Here is an 18,434-nt window from a genome sequence, read left to right on the forward strand (position 1 = left end):
TTCACACATTCCTTGGGTTGCATAACTCGGGTATCAATTGACACTGTTCTTCAAACACCTACTTCTGTACAGTCCACCCACTTGTCACACCCCTGCCTATTAAAAACAATCCTGTTGGGTAGGGTGGGGGACCATGCATGGGAAGATTTGGCCTCCCACCACCATGCCCCATATCTGCTGAGCTCTTTGTTTCCACTCTTTCCTGATTGGTGGTTATATTAGTCCATTTTCATACTGCTGTAAAGAACTGCCCGAGACTGGGTAATTGATAAAGGAAAGCGGTTAATTGACTCACAGTTCAGCATAGCTGAGGAGGCCTCAGGAAAATTACAATCATGGTGGAAGGCGAAGGCACTTTCTTCACAAGTTGGCAGGAAAGAGAAGTGCCAAGCCATGGGGGAGGAGCCCCTTATAAAACTGTCAGATCTCGTGAGAACTCAATCACTATCACGAGAACAGGATGGGGGAAACCACCCCCATGGTTGAATTATCTCCACCTGGCCGCTCCCCTGACACGTGGGGATTATGGAGATTACAATTCAAGATGAGATTTGGGTGGGGCCACAAAGCCTAACCATATCAGTGATCTAACCTTCTTTTTCAATCTTTCCACACTAGGTGATGAATCCAGTGGCTCAGGGAGTGGCAGTGGGTGCATGGATGATGTGTGTCCCACGGAGTTTGAGTTTGTCACCACAGAGGCCCCCCCAGTGGATCCTGACCGGAGAGAGGTGGACTCTTCTGCAGCCCAGCGTGGCCACTCCCTGCTCTCCTGGTGTCTCACCGGAATTGTCCTGGCACTGCAGAGACTGAGCAGATAATCTTGGGTTTTTGGTCAGATGAAACTGCATTTTAGCTATTTGAATGGCCAACTCCTTTTCTTACAGTCTTGGACGATGGACCATGCCACAAAAACTTACCGTTTTCTATGAGAAGAGAGCAGTACTGCAACCTGCCTCCCTTTTTGTTTTCCCAAAGAGTACCGGGTGCCAGACTGAACTGCTTCCTCTTTCCTTCAGCTATCTGTGGGGACCTTGTTTATTCTAGAGAGAATTCTTACTCAAATCTTTCGTACCAGGAGATTTTCTTACCTTCATTTGCTTTTATGCTGCAGAAGTAAAGGAATCTCACGTTGTGAGGGTTTTTTTGTCATTTACAATAAAAAAGGAAGAAAGAAAATAATTTTCCTTGTAAAATCGGAACAAACCCCAAGACAGCTGCATTTTCAACAAAAAAGCAAACAAAGAAAAATAAATGAACTTTAACGCTGTAAGTTCAGCATTGACAGCCAACTCCCAGTGTAAGCTTTTTTGTGACAAATCCGGGTTTACACAATGCTTATGGGGAAAAAGCCTAAAGTTTGTTCTAAATGTAGTGAAAATGCACTGTTGTCTTGGAGGTATCATCTTGCACTCTAACCAAACAACACCAAATTAATCTGGAGGTACTGATACTAAATTTAGAATCCCGTCTTTAATATGAGAACAAAAATTACTACGACTCAGCACCTCTCTCTCACCCTGCCCAATTTCAATTTAGTAATGGCACCATTTTTTCTTAATTCCCTTAATGTCTGTCCACTGTACCCAATTGGCACAGATTTTCCCCTTCATCTTCAATTACTAGTAGATACCCCCATCAATTCACCTTCCTCAAGAGTCTCAATTGAAAATAATCTTTAATGATACAATCTCTGCTTTTGCCATAGGTTTGACATTAACTAGACGTTTCTGCCCCTGTGCTCATTACCCTCCCAAAACAATAGCTTTTTTAATGAATCGATACACAATTAGATCCATTCCTGAGTTTTCATTTTTAACTATTTACTTTGTGTCAGTTGGTTTCTGCATCACAAGGGCATTCTCTTACAAAATAACTCACAACAGAAAAAGAAGTCAAGACAAAAAAATATATATATATATATATAGTATTGACATGGAGATTTCTTTCACTTTTTTAGTCTTAGTATGATCATCTATTTTTATATCTATATATCTATAAATCACAGATTTTAACTTCTTAATTCCAAGCTCAGGGTTGACACACCTTTGTAAGAAAATGTTTTGTCAACCAGCTCTTCTTGTTTTGTGCTGCTCAAAGAAGGGATTCCTCAGTGATCTGTGAGCACCAAGAATCAAGAAAGAGAACTTTTTACGTATCTAACTGTCCATTTATTACAAGTTTGCCAGGGCACACCCTTCTACATGAGTGTGCTTCAGCCTGGGTGCTCCAGACTATACCAAACTCATGGGATGAGCCGTGGGTGTGCAGGGCTTTACTGGTGATGGAAACTGTATGTGTAAAGAATGTTATTCATGAAAAACCATTGCTTTCATGTAAAACACCTTCGGCCTAGGATTCCTGCCTGGCACTTGGATACATGATCTAACTCAATAGGCCAATTTAGAGCCACAGCCTAACCTGTTCACCAAGTATGCCAAAGCCAGGCCCTATGCTCCCCCTGACAGAGAGAAGCAAAATAAACCAAACTGGGGCTTTATGACTACAGTTGACTATCCATATGTTTCTTGGTTTTTATGGTGCATCTGGAGTAGGGAAAAGTAATGTTTCCAGACACCATAGTATGCCAGTCACATTTTAATTAACTCATCGACAGTATTGACACGTAAATGGTATTTTTCAATCTCTGTTCTCATCAAAATTAAAATTAGTTATTGATTTAGTCATCACATTTAAGTAGAACACATGTGGCACAATAGTATTAAGTATATTTGAGCACTTTTGCAAGACAGAAAGTATTTACAAGCATCTATTGCTACTTTATGCCTAATGAAATATAAAATGTAGGATGATAAGAGACTTTGTGGCATTCTTTCATTTAAAACTTTATGAAATTAACAATCTAGTTCACCATTACATACTTCTCTAGAAAACCATCCATTTCACTGCCCACATTTTGGCTTCCTACCACGAACTCCACATAAGACTTCTCTATGAAGGACCAGTCATTTATGTTGCTCATTTCATTCTATGTTCAGAAGTCAGTATTGTCTTTCTCCAATAATTAAGGTGCAATACAAATTAAATCAACCTTGATTTTCCAGACTATTTGAATAATAACTTGTCTTTATGGCTTTAAACTCCAAGTCTTTCCTTTTTAAAATATTTCTGCATTCTCTTTTATGAAATAGATTAGGATGCCTTGTTTTTCCTGTGCTTTCATCCCCAAAAGGTTTTGTGCATGTGTATGAATACACATAATATGAATGAATGTGAACCCATGTTCTATACGCACTAAACACACAGATAATATATAAACGCCTGCTTCATTTGTTTCAACACCTTCATTATCAATATGATTCATATTGATGAGATATAGTGACGTATAATGAGCCAGGCAGAGAGCTGAAACGATATCAGTTAATGATGTCACAGTGTTAGCACCCTGCATGGATGTGGTCTAAATATCATTCAAGTTGTACTTCCTAGTTTTTATCATCATACTACTATGTCATATGATTTTCCGACTAATTTAACATGAGAAATGTTTTGGCCCTAAAGGATTTCATTTAACCTGGTTACCCTATTTCAGTAAGTATTTTGGAATTCAACCCTCAAATTAATTTTTCTCATTTCAGCATATTGATAGGGGATGCAATGAGGCTTATTTTCTATGACATGCCCCTCATTTGCTCTGATGTTCCCTAAATTCTGTAATCATATCATAACTTTTGTTATGAATAGAGAGGAATGGGCTCACTGAAATCCGACACTAGAAATTGGTGGGTGATGCTCATAACTGCAAACACTTAGCTTATTGAAGTGCCTCTATTTACATGTTCTTTAGTTATAATATGTATTTTTCTAACAGAAATACACGTCTGTAATTGGTATATATTATACTTTGTATGTGTCACAACAAAAGCTAAACAGAGGCTAAAGTCTTTAGCAGAGAAGAATGAATTACAAATTTACCAATAAGAGCTCTGTTTATGGTTCTGTATTGAAGGACAACCATGACAACCTTCTGTCACTTTCACGAAGGCCAAGTTGGTACTTTGATTATAGCCATCGTAGAACGTTAGCACTAGAAATCTGACTCCCTTACAATGACTTACCTAGATAGCATTAAGTAACTTGTATCACCTGCTTTAAATGTAAGGGGTAGAAAATACTATTTTGTCTACACAGAAAAACACTATTATTCATTGATAAGTAGTAATAATTATAAAAGTAACATTCTTTAAAGCAAACACATTGAAAATATTATTACAGGCAGAACCCTGATTTTTAATTTATTCCCTGCTGCAGACATTAGCCTTCTTTAATTCTTTTGCCATTACATACATGTTTTGGCTACAGACTGAACACCAACTAAAGTCCCTAAGGAGGAAAAAAACTTCACATATTCCTGAGATGTGATTCTTTTATTACTTCTTTTTGCAAAGCTAATTATCAAGTGATTTGATTAAACGTAGAAGCGTTAGCAAATGCAAGTTTTACCTAAAACTTGCAGAAATTTAGACACATTTCCATTTACTTACTAACAGACCTGATTTTTATTTAAAAACACAATTTAGCTTTGCTAACAGAAGAGTAAAGGAAACCGTAACTTATAAATTTGCAATGTGTTCCTCCTTGTTGGAGACACTAGTCAGTGTTTAGTTTTAGACCAACTTACACAAACGGAGTATTGATTTGTACGCATTCTGGAGACTTGCTACGTCATGGTTTGCTACGGCACGGACTCAGCTTAGCATGGGGACACCTTCAACTTCATTCAAAGTTGAGTGGTTACGGAACCTTTGACATTGCCTTGTAATGAGGTACTTCCACGAAAAGACCCCTAACAATGGCATAATAGCGAGGTCTCTCTGTGCATATACATAATATATATGCAGCATAAATGTGTGCACCAATCAAACCTAAAATTTTATGTGACTGTCAAATGAATATTATTTGGGTTAAGATTTTTCATTTCTGATTTGGATAGAAAATTGCTATTAATCTTGTATTAAAATAGTTTTTAAAAATCTACCAGTGCCCTTTCTGCATTTTCTTAATTATTGTCATAAATTTCAGAGCCATGGAACTTTTTGGGTTTGAGACATTTTTAGAAAGTTCAATATTAAAAAACAACAACAAACCCCATATAGTAAAACAGTGCCACTCACCGAAATACACTCAGCATCTGAAATCAGGAACTATTTGAATTTTAGAACATTTAGAGCCTCCCAAATGTATATGGAAAATACTGTATCTCTATTCTTTTGTACTGATTTCTTCTCAGAGGATAAATTTAGTGACTTGAAAACTGATGTCAATACTTCATAAATGAGGTCAAAAAATAAGATCAAATGTGAAAAGACTAATAACTTCCCAATTTAGCCAATTGCATTGAGTTTTATACTTCTGAAATGTTTCCATCCTCTCAGGCATGCTAAATATTGTATAACCTGCTAAAGATTTATTTCACAAATATTTATTGAACTCTTATTATGTACAAACCTTGCTCTAGGGGATTTATCACTGGCTGTGAAAAACCAGTTGAAAATTATTCATTCCTTAATGCAGTTAACCATAACTATTACAGATAAATAATTTATTTCAAGAATGATCTTATAAATAAAGGAACTCATACAAATAAAGGTACTAAGAATACAGCATGTAACTATAAGAAATACTGTGATTTAGCTCACATTATTATTATTTTGGTTTGTATTGAGAAAAGTGACTATTATAAAACAATTAAGGAATGTTAGGATAATTTCATCTACAAAATCAAAATGTAACAAATTTTATTTGGAAGTAACAGAAACCAGTTTATTGGGAAGGAAAAACATCCAAGTGGTTTTAGAAAAATAAATGAAACCAGACACTTTTATCAGGTAACAACAATATTTATTTTAATTTGCTCTTTGGATAAGCAGACAGGGATATAGTTAAAGTATATGCACAAATGTGGTAACAAAATTACATTGATTTAAAAAATCCAACTTGTAACATAGTGGCAATGAGGGATAAAGTGTTTCTGTATCTTGAGAGCTAGAAAGATGCAGCCACAAATTTAAGTCTGTTTAAATAGACGTTGACAACTGATATAGTGGGGACGCATTTCCATTCCATAGACACATTTATTTGCTGGTGTAAACATGTGGCCAAACATATTTTGCTGGCTCATAAATAGGGCATGCAGCAAAGCCAGGAGGAATTAGATGCCTGCCTTTATAGCCTGCTTAAGGAGCACAAGCTCATGTACACCTTGAAGCATAAAGCAAAACAGGAAATTGGGAAAATGGGACTTTTACCCTGTGAATGCCCAAGTTTGGAGAGAGGAGAAAGAAGGATTGCAAACTGGATTCAAGAAAGCAGAAGAATATTTACCTTGAATAAAGCCACCTTCCCTTCAATAAGAACAAGCATCTGTGGATTTTTTTAATTAAAAAAAATTACTGACCTCAGCAATTACTCACTTTTTCAAAAGATATATAATGAGAAGTCATCCCATGCCAAACACGGTTCTGGGTGCAAGAGCAAGACACTAAAATTTCCGCCCTCTCCCTTTAGTGAGGAAGAGACAGACAACATGTACGCCAATAAATGAACGCGAAGATTCAGAAAGTGAAAGGCGCCATGAAGGAATGAAACAGGAAATGGGATAGCGACCAGGAAGGAAACTCCTTTAGGCTAGTGGTCCAGGAGAGCCTGGGGTGATGGAGCTCTGATGAATGACAGGGAAAGAGACACCATGAGCAGACCCGGGGATAGAAATTTCCAGGCAGAGAAAGTGCAGATGCAGAGATCTCAGTTCGGGAATGACCCGTACTTGAGCGAACGTGACTGCAGTGAGGTGCTGAGCAGTGAGATGGTTGAAGAGCTGACTTTGGGAATTATCCACTTTTTTCAAAAGATAGATAATGAGAAATTATCCCATGCCAAACATGGTCCTGGGTGCAAGAGCAAGACGCTAAAGTTGGGGCAGCCCTGTTAAGCCTAATGGCCAAAGCTAAGGTCTTATCCCCTGGTGAAGCCAGAGCCCCAGTGGGACACAGCAGCCCGGCTGGTCACACTCACTCACATTTTTTGGGGGGATTGGGGGGCGAGGGGGCGAGGGGGGACGGAGTCTGCCTCAGTCGCCCAGGCTGGAGTGCGGTAGTGCCGTCTCGGCTCACTGCAATCTCCGCCTCCGGGGTTCAAGCGATTCTCCTGCCTCAGCCTCCCGAGTAGCTGGGACTACAGGCACCCTCCACCATGCCGGGCTAATGTTTTGTATTTTTAATAGAGACGGAGTTTCACCATGTTGGCCAGGCTGCTCTCGAATTCCTGACCTCGTGATCCACGTGCCTCAGCCTCCCAAAGTGCTGAGATTACAGGCCTGAGCCACCATACCCAGCCTTATTTCATCTTTATAACATCTCTATGATATAAACATAATAATGTCCATTTTATACTGAATAAAATGAGACAGTGAAATTAATAACTCACCCAATCACACTAAGAAGGTCATGATATGAACCCGGATCTGTAAGAACTGGACAGAAAAATGAAGGTATTAATATATAAGAATAAGTTTGTTTTTGTTGTTACAAATTCAATTCAATTATCCAAGCGTGCTCTGAGTATTGACAACAAGTGTGCAAACTGGCAACAAGTTTCCATTAGCATAAAGGATATATGTGAAATTTTAATTCTGAGATGGAGTTGCTTTGTGTCTTAACTTTTTTTCAAAATTAAAATCCTAAGTAAATAAATGACTGGAGATTCTGGGTTTTTATGTAGTTTGAACTTACAGCCACCTTGAAGCAAAGCACGATCCCTATGACAGAAACACGCATCAAGCCCACTTCCCCTCGTTTGTCAACTCGGCTTAGACATCATAGTCACAGGAAGCAAATCAGATATCAAATTCACAGGGCTTAGCCCAACTTCCAGTGACTCTCCCATATATTAGCTGTCTGTAATTTAACTATTCTGATGGTCGAGTGGACCTGAAATATAAATCAAAACAGCTCAACAATTACCCAACTCAGATAACTAGTTTGGCTGCTTTGTAGACTAAACTGACTGTTAAAACATCTTATAAAGTATTGTGACGTTGAACACCCAGCCCAACCAAAGTCCTAGTGAGGGCTTTCTTAGTTAAAATAAAGACTGCAGCATAGGAACTCCTTGTGTCTTTCATATTACTGGAGTTAAAGCTACTTACACTGTTGGTTTCCACCTCACGCTTGCTTGAAAGGCATGGGCCATTGCCGTCCTTAGCTGAGAGAGTCAGGGGTATTGAGCACAGGTTGTGTCCTTCTTAAAAAGGTTCTCTAGACGAGGAGTCCCCAGCCTTTTTGACACCAGGGACCAGTTTCACGGAAGACAATCTTTCCATGAACCAGGATTAGAGAGGTAATGGTTTCAGGAAGATTCAAGTGCATTACACTTATTGTGCACTTTCTTTCTGTTATTACATTGTAATATATAATGAAATAATTATACAACTCACCATAATGTAGAATCTGGGAGCCCTGAGTTTGTTTTCCTGCAAGGAGACAGTCCCATCTGGGGGTGATGGGAGACAGCGACAGAGCATCAGGCATTACATTCTCATAAGGTGTGTGCAACCTAAATCCCTCACTTGTGCAGTTCACAATAGGGTTTGTGCTCCTGTGAGAATCTAATGCCACCGCTGATCTGACAGAAGGCAGAGCTCAGGTGATAATGCTCACTCGCCTGCCACTCACCTCCTGCTGTGTGGCCCGGTTCCTAACAGGCCACGGACTAGTACCAGTCTGGGGCCAGTGGGTTGAGGACCCCTGCGCTAGACATTTCATCAAGGTGACGATCACGTTAGGGAAAAGTTTGTTACAAAGCTCTGTTTATTTCTGTTTAGTGATAAAACATGCCTTATATTTGCATAAAGCATTTCATCCTGAAGGGAACTTTCAAATTCATTTTCTTTCATAATCTTCACTACATCTCCATGAAGTAGGCAGGAGCTACTGTCCCTATGGTACAGATCAGAGAAGCTACACAGTGGAGCCAAGATCTTCTCATCTTGTTTTTGTTTATTCTCTCCCTTTCTTCTTCTTCTCTCCCTTACTCCCAGCCCACCCAAACTGTAAGGACTTGAATGTAAATCATTCTTGTTCCTACCAACCTCTTACTAGGTTATGGAACCAGCCCATAGTTCAGCTGCAGGGACCCAGGCCCCAGTTCTCAAGCTGAGCCTGGTAGAATGATACCCCAACAGTCTTCTGATTCATCTCCGCTTCTGAATCATATACTGTGAGCTATTATATACTGAGTTTCCGTGTGTGAAAGAAACTAGAAGTCCCAAAATTATATTAAGCCCAAGAAATTTCACTCAGTTTTATGAAAATCTTGTTAGTGACACAGGAATGATTGTATTGGTTTTTGTTTGTTTGAACTATTGCATATGAATTAGTGCATGAAGGCTATTTTTATACAGCCAAAGGTAAGCCTAGGTTCTATGACTGGGCTTGTGTTTGAACTTAAGGGTTTTATTTAATGGAAAAGGAAAAGCCTTACATTGAGTAATGCATTATGGGACAGACAGCACGAGCCAGGAGAAATCGGCAAGCAAAAGGCCTTTCTCTAGGAAAGAAGAACAGAGATTTCCCCCACATCTGAAATCTTCCTTCCTCTGGCACAAGCCTTTGATCTTTCCCCTGTTTGTACCTCATGAACAAGGAGGGAGTGCCGTGGAATGGCACGGGGGGAAGCAAAATTTAAAAAGAGGGAAAAACCAAAATCCAGTACTACTGACACAGGTGATAAGTTTCCTATATATTCATTTGACCATTTCTGAACCTCTACTGTAAAAGTCTCCTGTCATAGAAAGGGAAGGTTCTCTACAGATAATATATAATAATGGTACTTAATGAAAAACGTAAAAAGAAATCACATAGGAACTCTGGAGTGTTGAACGAATACTCTTCACTCACCATATGTAAAAAAAAAAAGTCTGTATGTCCCAAATTGTCTCAGACAGTCCCCATTATGTCTGCTGTCCCAGTATTATTATTAACAGCACCCCTTTCACTCTCCACGATGTCCTTGACTTGAATGATAAATTATATGGTCACTCTAGGTATAAATAATGGCTATTCACATGATCAATTTACACTCTAATGTATATGACACCTAATAATTTTTCAAACCTCCCACCCAGCTGAAGAAAGTAACAGGTAATGTTATTCACCAGTGACTTTCCTATTTAAATCTCCCTGCCTACTTGTTATATTGAAAAACATCTGGAATCAGAATCAGGAATCCAAAAACAACTTAGACATTGCCAAGCACGCTAGATAACCCCAGTTCACAAGTGCCCAGCTCTAAACGCCAGCATGCTTTCATCTCAAAGTAAGCCACACTTGAAACTTGATCCCAGGTGGTTGACCCCTTCTGCTGTTCAGTAATTTTGCTGGATATGTCAGTGAACAAAACCACTGAAAATGGGTGCCACCCCAGAAGTTGTATTTTGGTTCCATTTGCTGCTGCTAGAGGGTTGTAATTTGAGGCTTGTTTTCCTTACCTGCCAATCTTAGCAGTCCCACAACAGCTTCAGCTAAATTGTTCTAAGTTGTTGATAAGTTGAAAATGCTCTGCTAACGTTTTCTTTTGGTTTTGACTCACATCTAGGATCAATTTCTTGAGCCCTGTTTCTGGATTGGCCATCCATACCACAGGACATATGATATTCACATCAAGTAGTACCAATAATTTCTTTACATTTAATCCCACTAAATGTAACCCCTCCCCTTTCTTTCCCACTCAAATGAGCATACCAGAATGCAAGGAAGTGATGGGTATGAAATTACCATAAAACTCATAATGAATCCACTCCAACTTACAGAAATCATTCACATATTTTACTAATTCAGTTATTACTCCTAATAAACTACATGCAATACTTTCCAATTGATTCCTACACTGGATTTATGAGATCTTTGTGCTGTTCCACTTAACATCTGAGAGGATGTGTTCCAAAGAGAACAAAGTGTGACATAAAAACTGCCACCTACTGATACCCGACATATAAAAAGATACCTCTTAGATTGACAGCTAACCGGAAGAAAGGAACTTACCCTTTGATTAAAACACTCAGCCCTTCAAAGGATACTCCAGGCTTGCTTTTGCAAGATTACCTATTCCTAAAGGTATTCTTTAAAGATCAGTTGGGCACAAATGTGTACACTTGTATTGTCTACAGGGTAGAGACAAAGATTTCTACTAGAATTTAAAATATTACCCCAAATATTAAAAATCTAGCCAAAGATCTAAATGCAAATCATTTATTATTGTGCCCTGTACTATGGTATATGTTTGGAAAAACATATAATTGATCAAAACATACTCTCTCTGCTCAAGGAGAAAATAACACCACCTACCAAAAAGTAATAACAAAAGCAACACTAGTAATAAGAATGCCTAGGAACTATTCTAAGCCCTTGCCATGTATTAATTCATCTTATTCTAAAAATAAAACATTCTAAAAAAAAAAAATAGCAGGTACTATTGCTGTCCTAATTAGACAGGTAAGGAAATTGAAGCACAGATAAGTTAAATGACTACCTCAAGGTCCCACACAGCTAGAAATTAGCAGATAGAAAAATGCTGACGTTGCCAAAGCTGAAAATACACCATGGTTACCTGAAGAGGTGCACACTGTTCAGAATGAATAGAGACGAGTATTCCCTGCTCTGCAGTAGCATAAAGGAAGGAGAGAGGTTACCTTTTGGAAATAATGATCTAGTGTGGGCTCTACTGCAAACAAAGTGCATGAAAAATAGTCAATGATCGTCTCATTTTTATACATGCTGTTACTCTGTCAAGATTTTTTAAATTGTGTTTCCTGTAGGTACCCTGGGGTCTGGGGAGAATGCATAGCTCTGGGAGGATATACATAAAGCCATATGTATATGCACATAAATATACATGGGTTAGAATAATTGATCAAATAGAGACCTGGTTCCCACTCCCACTCCATACTCCAAAAGAACAAACAAGGCAAAATATTGAGTAGCCAAGTTCTTGTTCAATCTTAAGGTCCTGATAATATTAAGACAAACCACAATGGCTTTGTACTGACTGTTTATGAGATCATCTAACCTCTTGACTGAATTATAGCTTATAATCATACTCTCTATCCTTATTACCCTGTGTACAGCACTCCATTATCTGCGGAACTGTCAGAAAATACCTTCCCAGCTGCTGAATTACCCTAATCACAATTTTTTTTTCTTACCCAGCCCTGCTCTGGGTTGTGAGGCTCAGGGAAGGAGCAGAGGGGAGTGGAGAGTTCTGATGTTCCGGTGACAATGAGAAGGTGCCTGGCATTTCCTCCACACTCTCAGCCAGCACGGTTGCCATTCACTCTCCACTTTGCCCTAAGCCTTTATTAACCCAGTATGGAATATGGCAATTTCCTAAGCCATGGTCATTAAAGTAAATACCATTTCTCCCCATAAGCCTCCCTTTAGCTGCTGTGTTCTTCGTGCTTGTTTAGCTCGTGATATTTCATGCCAAATATTTTAGAGACAGTGTTCAGAAATTACCAAGCAGCTAGACTGTGAAATGCGATGTTCCCATCCTTCGGGAAAAGGAGTCAGACCGCAGGGATGTTGTATTTTGTATTTGCTTTACATTCATTATATGTTTCTTGCTGAGCCTGCTTTTCCACAAATATTGAAGACTGAGCTGACGAATGACTCTCTATTAACATCAACTCATGTTGGTGATTATGCATCTTTGGGAAGTACTTAATAAATACTATCAAAAGATTTTGCTTTACAGCGATGGCAATCATGCCAGATGTGATATTGTGTTATTAGACAAAGGCAATCTTGAAAAGCTTTCAAGGTAACATTTAAAAAGTAATCCTTTATTAGGTTGCCTAGCAAGATGCCCCATAAGCACTTAAAACCCGTAAGACAGTTGAGCTCAGATAAAGAATGTGTTACCAGATGGAGACAGTAATTACCCTGTCCCCGAACTCTAATTGTATTTACCCTGCCTTTTGCCTATGAAGTTGACAATACAATATCTGGCTTTTCAACTGGAGCATACCATTTCATATTTCCTGCTGGTACACATATATTAATGAATGGGTGCTTTTATTAACGAAAGTGTAAGACAAGAATATTTCAGTCATGCTGTTACACCTACTGCCTGATATAGATCATAAAGGACAAGAATAAAATTTAATTTGCAGTAACTCTTTGGAGCTACAGTAATAGTTGCCCAGGAGTTCTTTGTCAGAGCATCTTGGCTTTTCATTAAGTACTCAGCCACTAAATTTTTTTCAATTCTGGCAGAAGCAGCCAGGGAACACTTTGGGAGCCCCATAAAAGGCACTCTCCTAATCTTCAAATCATTGGAAAGACTCTTTAGCATCTGTTAAAATATTTTTTCCTTCTAATCTGCCTGAAACTAATAGGGAGAAAATTCCGAGATGTTTCTTAATTAAGCAGTAAGAAATGGCGACCGGTGGTCTGCACTGACTTAATCACAGTTGTAAAGCATGAAAAAGGGAAAAGAGTTAAGTACCCCTAAATCCTCAGGCATCTGACTTCCCCATGAATGTGCCTTATTGCTATTAGTAAGAAGTCTTTCCTCAGTTTGAATTAGGAAGATCCAAATGATGTGGGAAAAAAAAAAGAAAAACAAACTCAGACTCAAGAAAGAGTGAAGGCTGTGAGTGATGCAGGAAAAACAAACCAACAACAACAAAAAAAAAGAGTGATGCAGGAAAAACAAACAAACAAACAAACAAAAAACACAACCACCCAGTAAAGCAAATTTCTCCCTTTAGCAAGAGGGGAGGAAACAGTGATGAAGGTGCCAGTGCTAGGGCAAAGGGCTCTTGCTTCTGTGCAGTTATTACTTAGCCTAGTAGCTTCTGAGTGTGGCCTGCAGCACTGCCTCCTTGACCAAGCAGGTAATGAAATTGCAGCAACTGCAAAGTATGAGGCAACAAGGAAGGCACTGGCTGCGACTAAAGAGCATGAGCCAGCTCCACCTAAAGGGATTGCTGTGCAATTCCAAGGCATTCATTCAGCACACAGCTGGTAAGAAAAATAGGTCTGAGAGCAAAAATCTCCTTCCCCAAAACCAGTTTGTAACCCCTTTCTTAAAATCACCATGAACACGAATACCTAAACCCTCAATCTACTTGCTAATCCCCATTTTCAAACTAGGACTTAGAGTCCCTCCAAACTACTTACTAGCAAATCCTAAGAGTTTAACAGATAAGCATCTCAGGTAAACATTCTATCTATTCAGACCATTGACCCAGGAGTTTTTTCCTGCTGCGTTTATTAAAACCCAAGACAAAAAGGAAGAATTAATTCTGGAATAGTCTTTTACACTGTTGTATACACTTCTCACATCTGTGAAAAATTTATCCATGTTTGCATAATTGTATTGAATGATCTGTTAAGAAGTGTTATAACAGCAAAAACAACAAAAAAATGCTCATTTGTTCTGCCATAATAATTGTCCATTTTACCTGAAGATGATCAGAATATGCCACCCCAAATATGCCACTTTCACATAAGAATTATTTTGAGCTGAAGACAATTGAGAAACATCAGACATAAGAGGAATTCTCCCTCCTCCCCATTTTTGCCTAAAAGTAGGGCATGAATTTCCCATTGTAAAGGTGACACAAATTTTTTTTTGTAAAGGTGTTTACATCTTCCTTACTAGAAAGAGGAGAAAGCTGTTCTTTGCATGACAATCTTACCAAACACCTCTTATGTACTATACATTTTTAGTCACCTTCCCACAATTTACCTCCCCTAGGAGCCCCAATCCCCCTTTCCTTTATCTGGGTCTCCACAATTTATCACCCTCTGTTAGGATGGTATATAAGCTCTCAACTCTAACCACGCCTCTGAGTTACTCATCATTGAGTTCTCCCTCATGTCCTACATATTCCATGTGTAAACAGACTCTGTTTTCTTTTCTTCTTTTAACCTGTCTTTTATCAGTTTAATTCATAGGCCCAGCACTAAACCTAAGATGATAGAAGAAAAGTTTGTAACTCCTTACTTATTCTTAGAAGAATTATATGAAATAAGTATGGCATACTACCAACTCACTTCATGTTATTTATCATTTCACTTTCATTTGATATTTTCCCCCACAAAGAGGCCAAAATCTGGTGGTTTGAAAGACTTCATTAAGTATAGGAATTAAATATAGTACTGCTGTTTTTGTAATTCATTACTTGTAGATTTCATACTTGCTAATTCACCTACTCATTAAAATTCATTTTCATAGTGATTTGCAGACATACGTATGCACAGAGCAGTGACAAATTTAAGTCATTTGATGCTCACATTCTAGCTGAGGTTCAACAAGGTGATGCTCTGCCTTCTCATTTCAACTCTCATACTAAAACTAGTGTTCTTTTCACAGTCTATTTAGTGCCATCTTTTCCTCAGTTTTGTGCTCTCTGTTGATTTTGCTGTTTACAATGTCCCCCACCAAATGTGGTGCTGCAGTGCTGCGTAGTGTTCCTAAAGCTGAGGAGTCCGTGAGGTGTCTTACAGAGAAAATGCACATGTTAGACAGGCTTCGTTCAGGCATGTTACAGTGTTTGTGGTGGCAAGCTGAAAGCTAATGAATCAACAATATAAATTATGTATGTTAAATAAGATGTCTTTAAACAGAAACACAATTAAATAGTTGTATGTTGATCAGTTGATTAAAATGTTATGACCAGAGGCTTTTAGGAACCCTGTATTTCCCCCTAGGGGCAATGACTCAGTCTTCTCTACAATTATAGAGCATAACTTCCATAACGAGAATCAGCTTTCATCAAAATTGTTTATTTCATGTGCTTCCCTACTCAGTTGACTCTAACCAAAACTGATAACAGTTGCAATAGTCTTGATGTTAAGTCACATCCATTTTAATGGAGATGTCTTCTCTAGTTTTCTCTTTGGCATTTTAGAGTATAGTTTTTTTAACAAGTCTTTTGATCTCAACCACAACTAGACCTCTGTAACACAATGTTTCCCTCTATATATGTGGCTTTCTGATGTCAATGGATGATTTCACCAGCTTTAGCCCTGCTCATAACCCTGAGGACTGAGAAAATTAATATCTTGGTGTGCCTTAACTCCATTCTAAGGAGTGACAGGAAGTGACATGAGCTATATCCAAAGGAATACTTGGAAGCCTTCTTCTAGACTTTCGATGGTCTGGGAATTCCACTGATGTCACATATGCCTTTGTAGAATACGGGGAATTTAACTCTGATCTCAGCCAGCACCCCCAGCAGGCACGGCTACATAATTTACCTGGCCCACTGAAAATGAAAACATGGGATGCCTTATGTAGGAAAAAAGTACAGTTATAGGTGCTAAAATATAAACCTTTTTCCTTTCTTCTATGGTCTCTCTTCCTCAATTTGCCATGGCACCTTTTTTTTAACTTGCTATTTAATGCTGTTCTAAGAAAATTGAAATATTAGCACACACTTTATTGTTCATTTTCTAATTGAGCACTGCCAGTTTTAAAAGAAGATATATATGCATTTAACAGAAATCCCTGAAATTACACAATCCATATTTCATAGTTTGTACATACATATGTATTTTGTTCTTACCAAATCAGTGAAAACACTGCACAAAATTAACGAGTTTTTATTTCATTTCTTGATACTCACAGATTCTACCAACATGTTCTATCTTTAGCCTACTGATCAGGAAGGAAGAAGTGAAAGGAAAAATAACTATGGGTTTTTAAATTTTTTTTCCTTTTCTTTTTATGTCATTTTCAGGGTAAATGGTCGACTAATACGGAAGTAATACAAGTAAGGAAACATATGATAAGTTTCCTTAGTCATTTGTCTTACTTAGAATTTTCTTCTTATTGCATTTGAAGCAAATTCTCATTCAAATAGAAACATGGTCCCTCTGTGTGTCAGCACCCCTACTTAGTCATAGCTGTGACATGTTTACTAATACTAACTTTGAGTCTCACTGAACTCCCACACATCATAGGTTCCCTGGAGTTTTGTGCTCATGGGACATTACAAATGCTACAATTGAAAGAGGTGACAAGGAACAGCAGACATGTATATTTTGCACCTATATTCTGCTCACATAAATGTTGCATTGTCCCATCATATTTTACATACAAAGTACAAGTTCAAAGATAAAATTATCAAGAATGTCAAGATAATAACAATGGAGCATTGAAGCAAGCCCAGGGCCCTTCTGAGCATAAGACCCTGTGAAACTGTACAAGTAACACACCAATGAAGCTGGCCCTGGTACCCAGCCCAGGCTGGGTCATGCATCTGGAACCCATGTGTGGCTTCTAGAATTACTTATGGAAAATACTCACTAACCTAGAAAGGGTAATCTTGAAATAAGGAACTACTTCCCAGAGAATAATAAGCCCTTGCAATAGTGAATGTGGTCATTCAGCCTGGATTGGTCCCAGTTATCAAAAAGGAAGCTCTGGACCTAGAACTAGCTGAGCAAATTGCAGGAAGTTACTTAAAAAGGCACTGAGATGATCTCATGTTAAAAAAAAAAAAAAAAAAAGAAATCTGAAATCTGGATCTGAGTGAGATGCCACACAGATCAGCTCAGCTCTGAAAAATACATACATCTTTAGAAAAAGATGAGCATCAGCAGGTGTTTCAAAATCAATGGTGCCTGTAGGGAATGATTTGAAGAAAAGAGAGGATTTCCAGTGTATAAAGTGAAAAACTGCTCAAAGCAGAAAGATTGAAGTTGGGTCACAGTGATAAACAGAACAAGAGAAGGAGGAAGGAAAAGAGCCTGTTTTAGAAGCAGCCACACACGTACCTTTGACAATGAGGGAGGATAGGAGATTTCATGTGAGGTGCTGTTATTTGAACTCTGTAGGTGAGGATGAGCGTTTAAACTTGAGAAAATGAGAGGAAGCAATTTCCAGAAACTGTGAGTGCAGGTAGTGAGAGAAGAACAATCAAATGGAGGATAATGCTGGTGGAAGGCTCTGAAAGGTAGATGGAAGGAAGAGTAAGAAAGCAGAGGCCAGACATGGTTATTAATTGATGGTTTGGCTTTGCAGATTTCATTGTCCTTCCAAAATCATTTATCCTTTTTAAATTTGAAATGGATTGCTACACATAGTTGTGTCTTATGGCAAACAGACTCTAAGGTGGTCCCTATGGTTCCTGCCTCCAGTTTCATGCCCTTGTGTGGTCCTTTCCGCTTGAGTGTGCATGGCACCTGTCACTTACTTCTAACTGTATCAGTCCATTATCACACTGCTATGAAGAAGTACCTGAGACTGGGCAATTTATAAAGAAAAGAAGTTTAATTGACTCATAGTTCTGCATGGCTGGGGAGCCCTCAGGAAACTTATAATCATGGTGGATGGCACCTCTTCACAGGATGGCAGAAGAGAGAATGAGTGCAAGCAGAGGAAATGCCAGACGCTTATAAAACCAT

At 38.6% G+C, this 18,434-nt stretch overlaps 1 protein-coding gene and 1 long non-coding RNA gene across 4 annotated transcripts in view; one reads left to right on the forward strand and one right to left on the reverse strand.

Annotated features, from left to right (window-relative positions):
* The window catches only part of GPC6 (glypican 6), a 1,181,721-nt gene extending 1,176,723 nt beyond the window's left edge, over positions 1–4,998 (forward strand). For all 3 annotated transcript variants that reach the window (XM_031655722.1, XM_021929443.2, XM_031655723.1), the window contains exon 9: positions 619–4,998. In XM_031655722.1, the coding sequence (XP_031511582.1) occupies positions 619–821 (203 nt within the window). In that variant the 3' untranslated portion in view covers positions 822–4,998. The remainder of the gene's footprint in view (positions 1–618) is intronic.
* Positions 1–18,434, reverse strand: part of LOC116270533 — a 35,282-nt gene that overhangs the window by 3,798 nt on the left and 13,050 nt on the right. The gene's annotated exons all lie outside the window — the stretch shown is intronic.

This window comes from Papio anubis, chromosome 15, assembly GCF_008728515.1.
Source record: "Papio anubis isolate 15944 chromosome 15, Panubis1.0, whole genome shotgun sequence".
Classification (NCBI taxonomy): domain Eukaryota; kingdom Metazoa; phylum Chordata; class Mammalia; order Primates; family Cercopithecidae; genus Papio; species Papio anubis.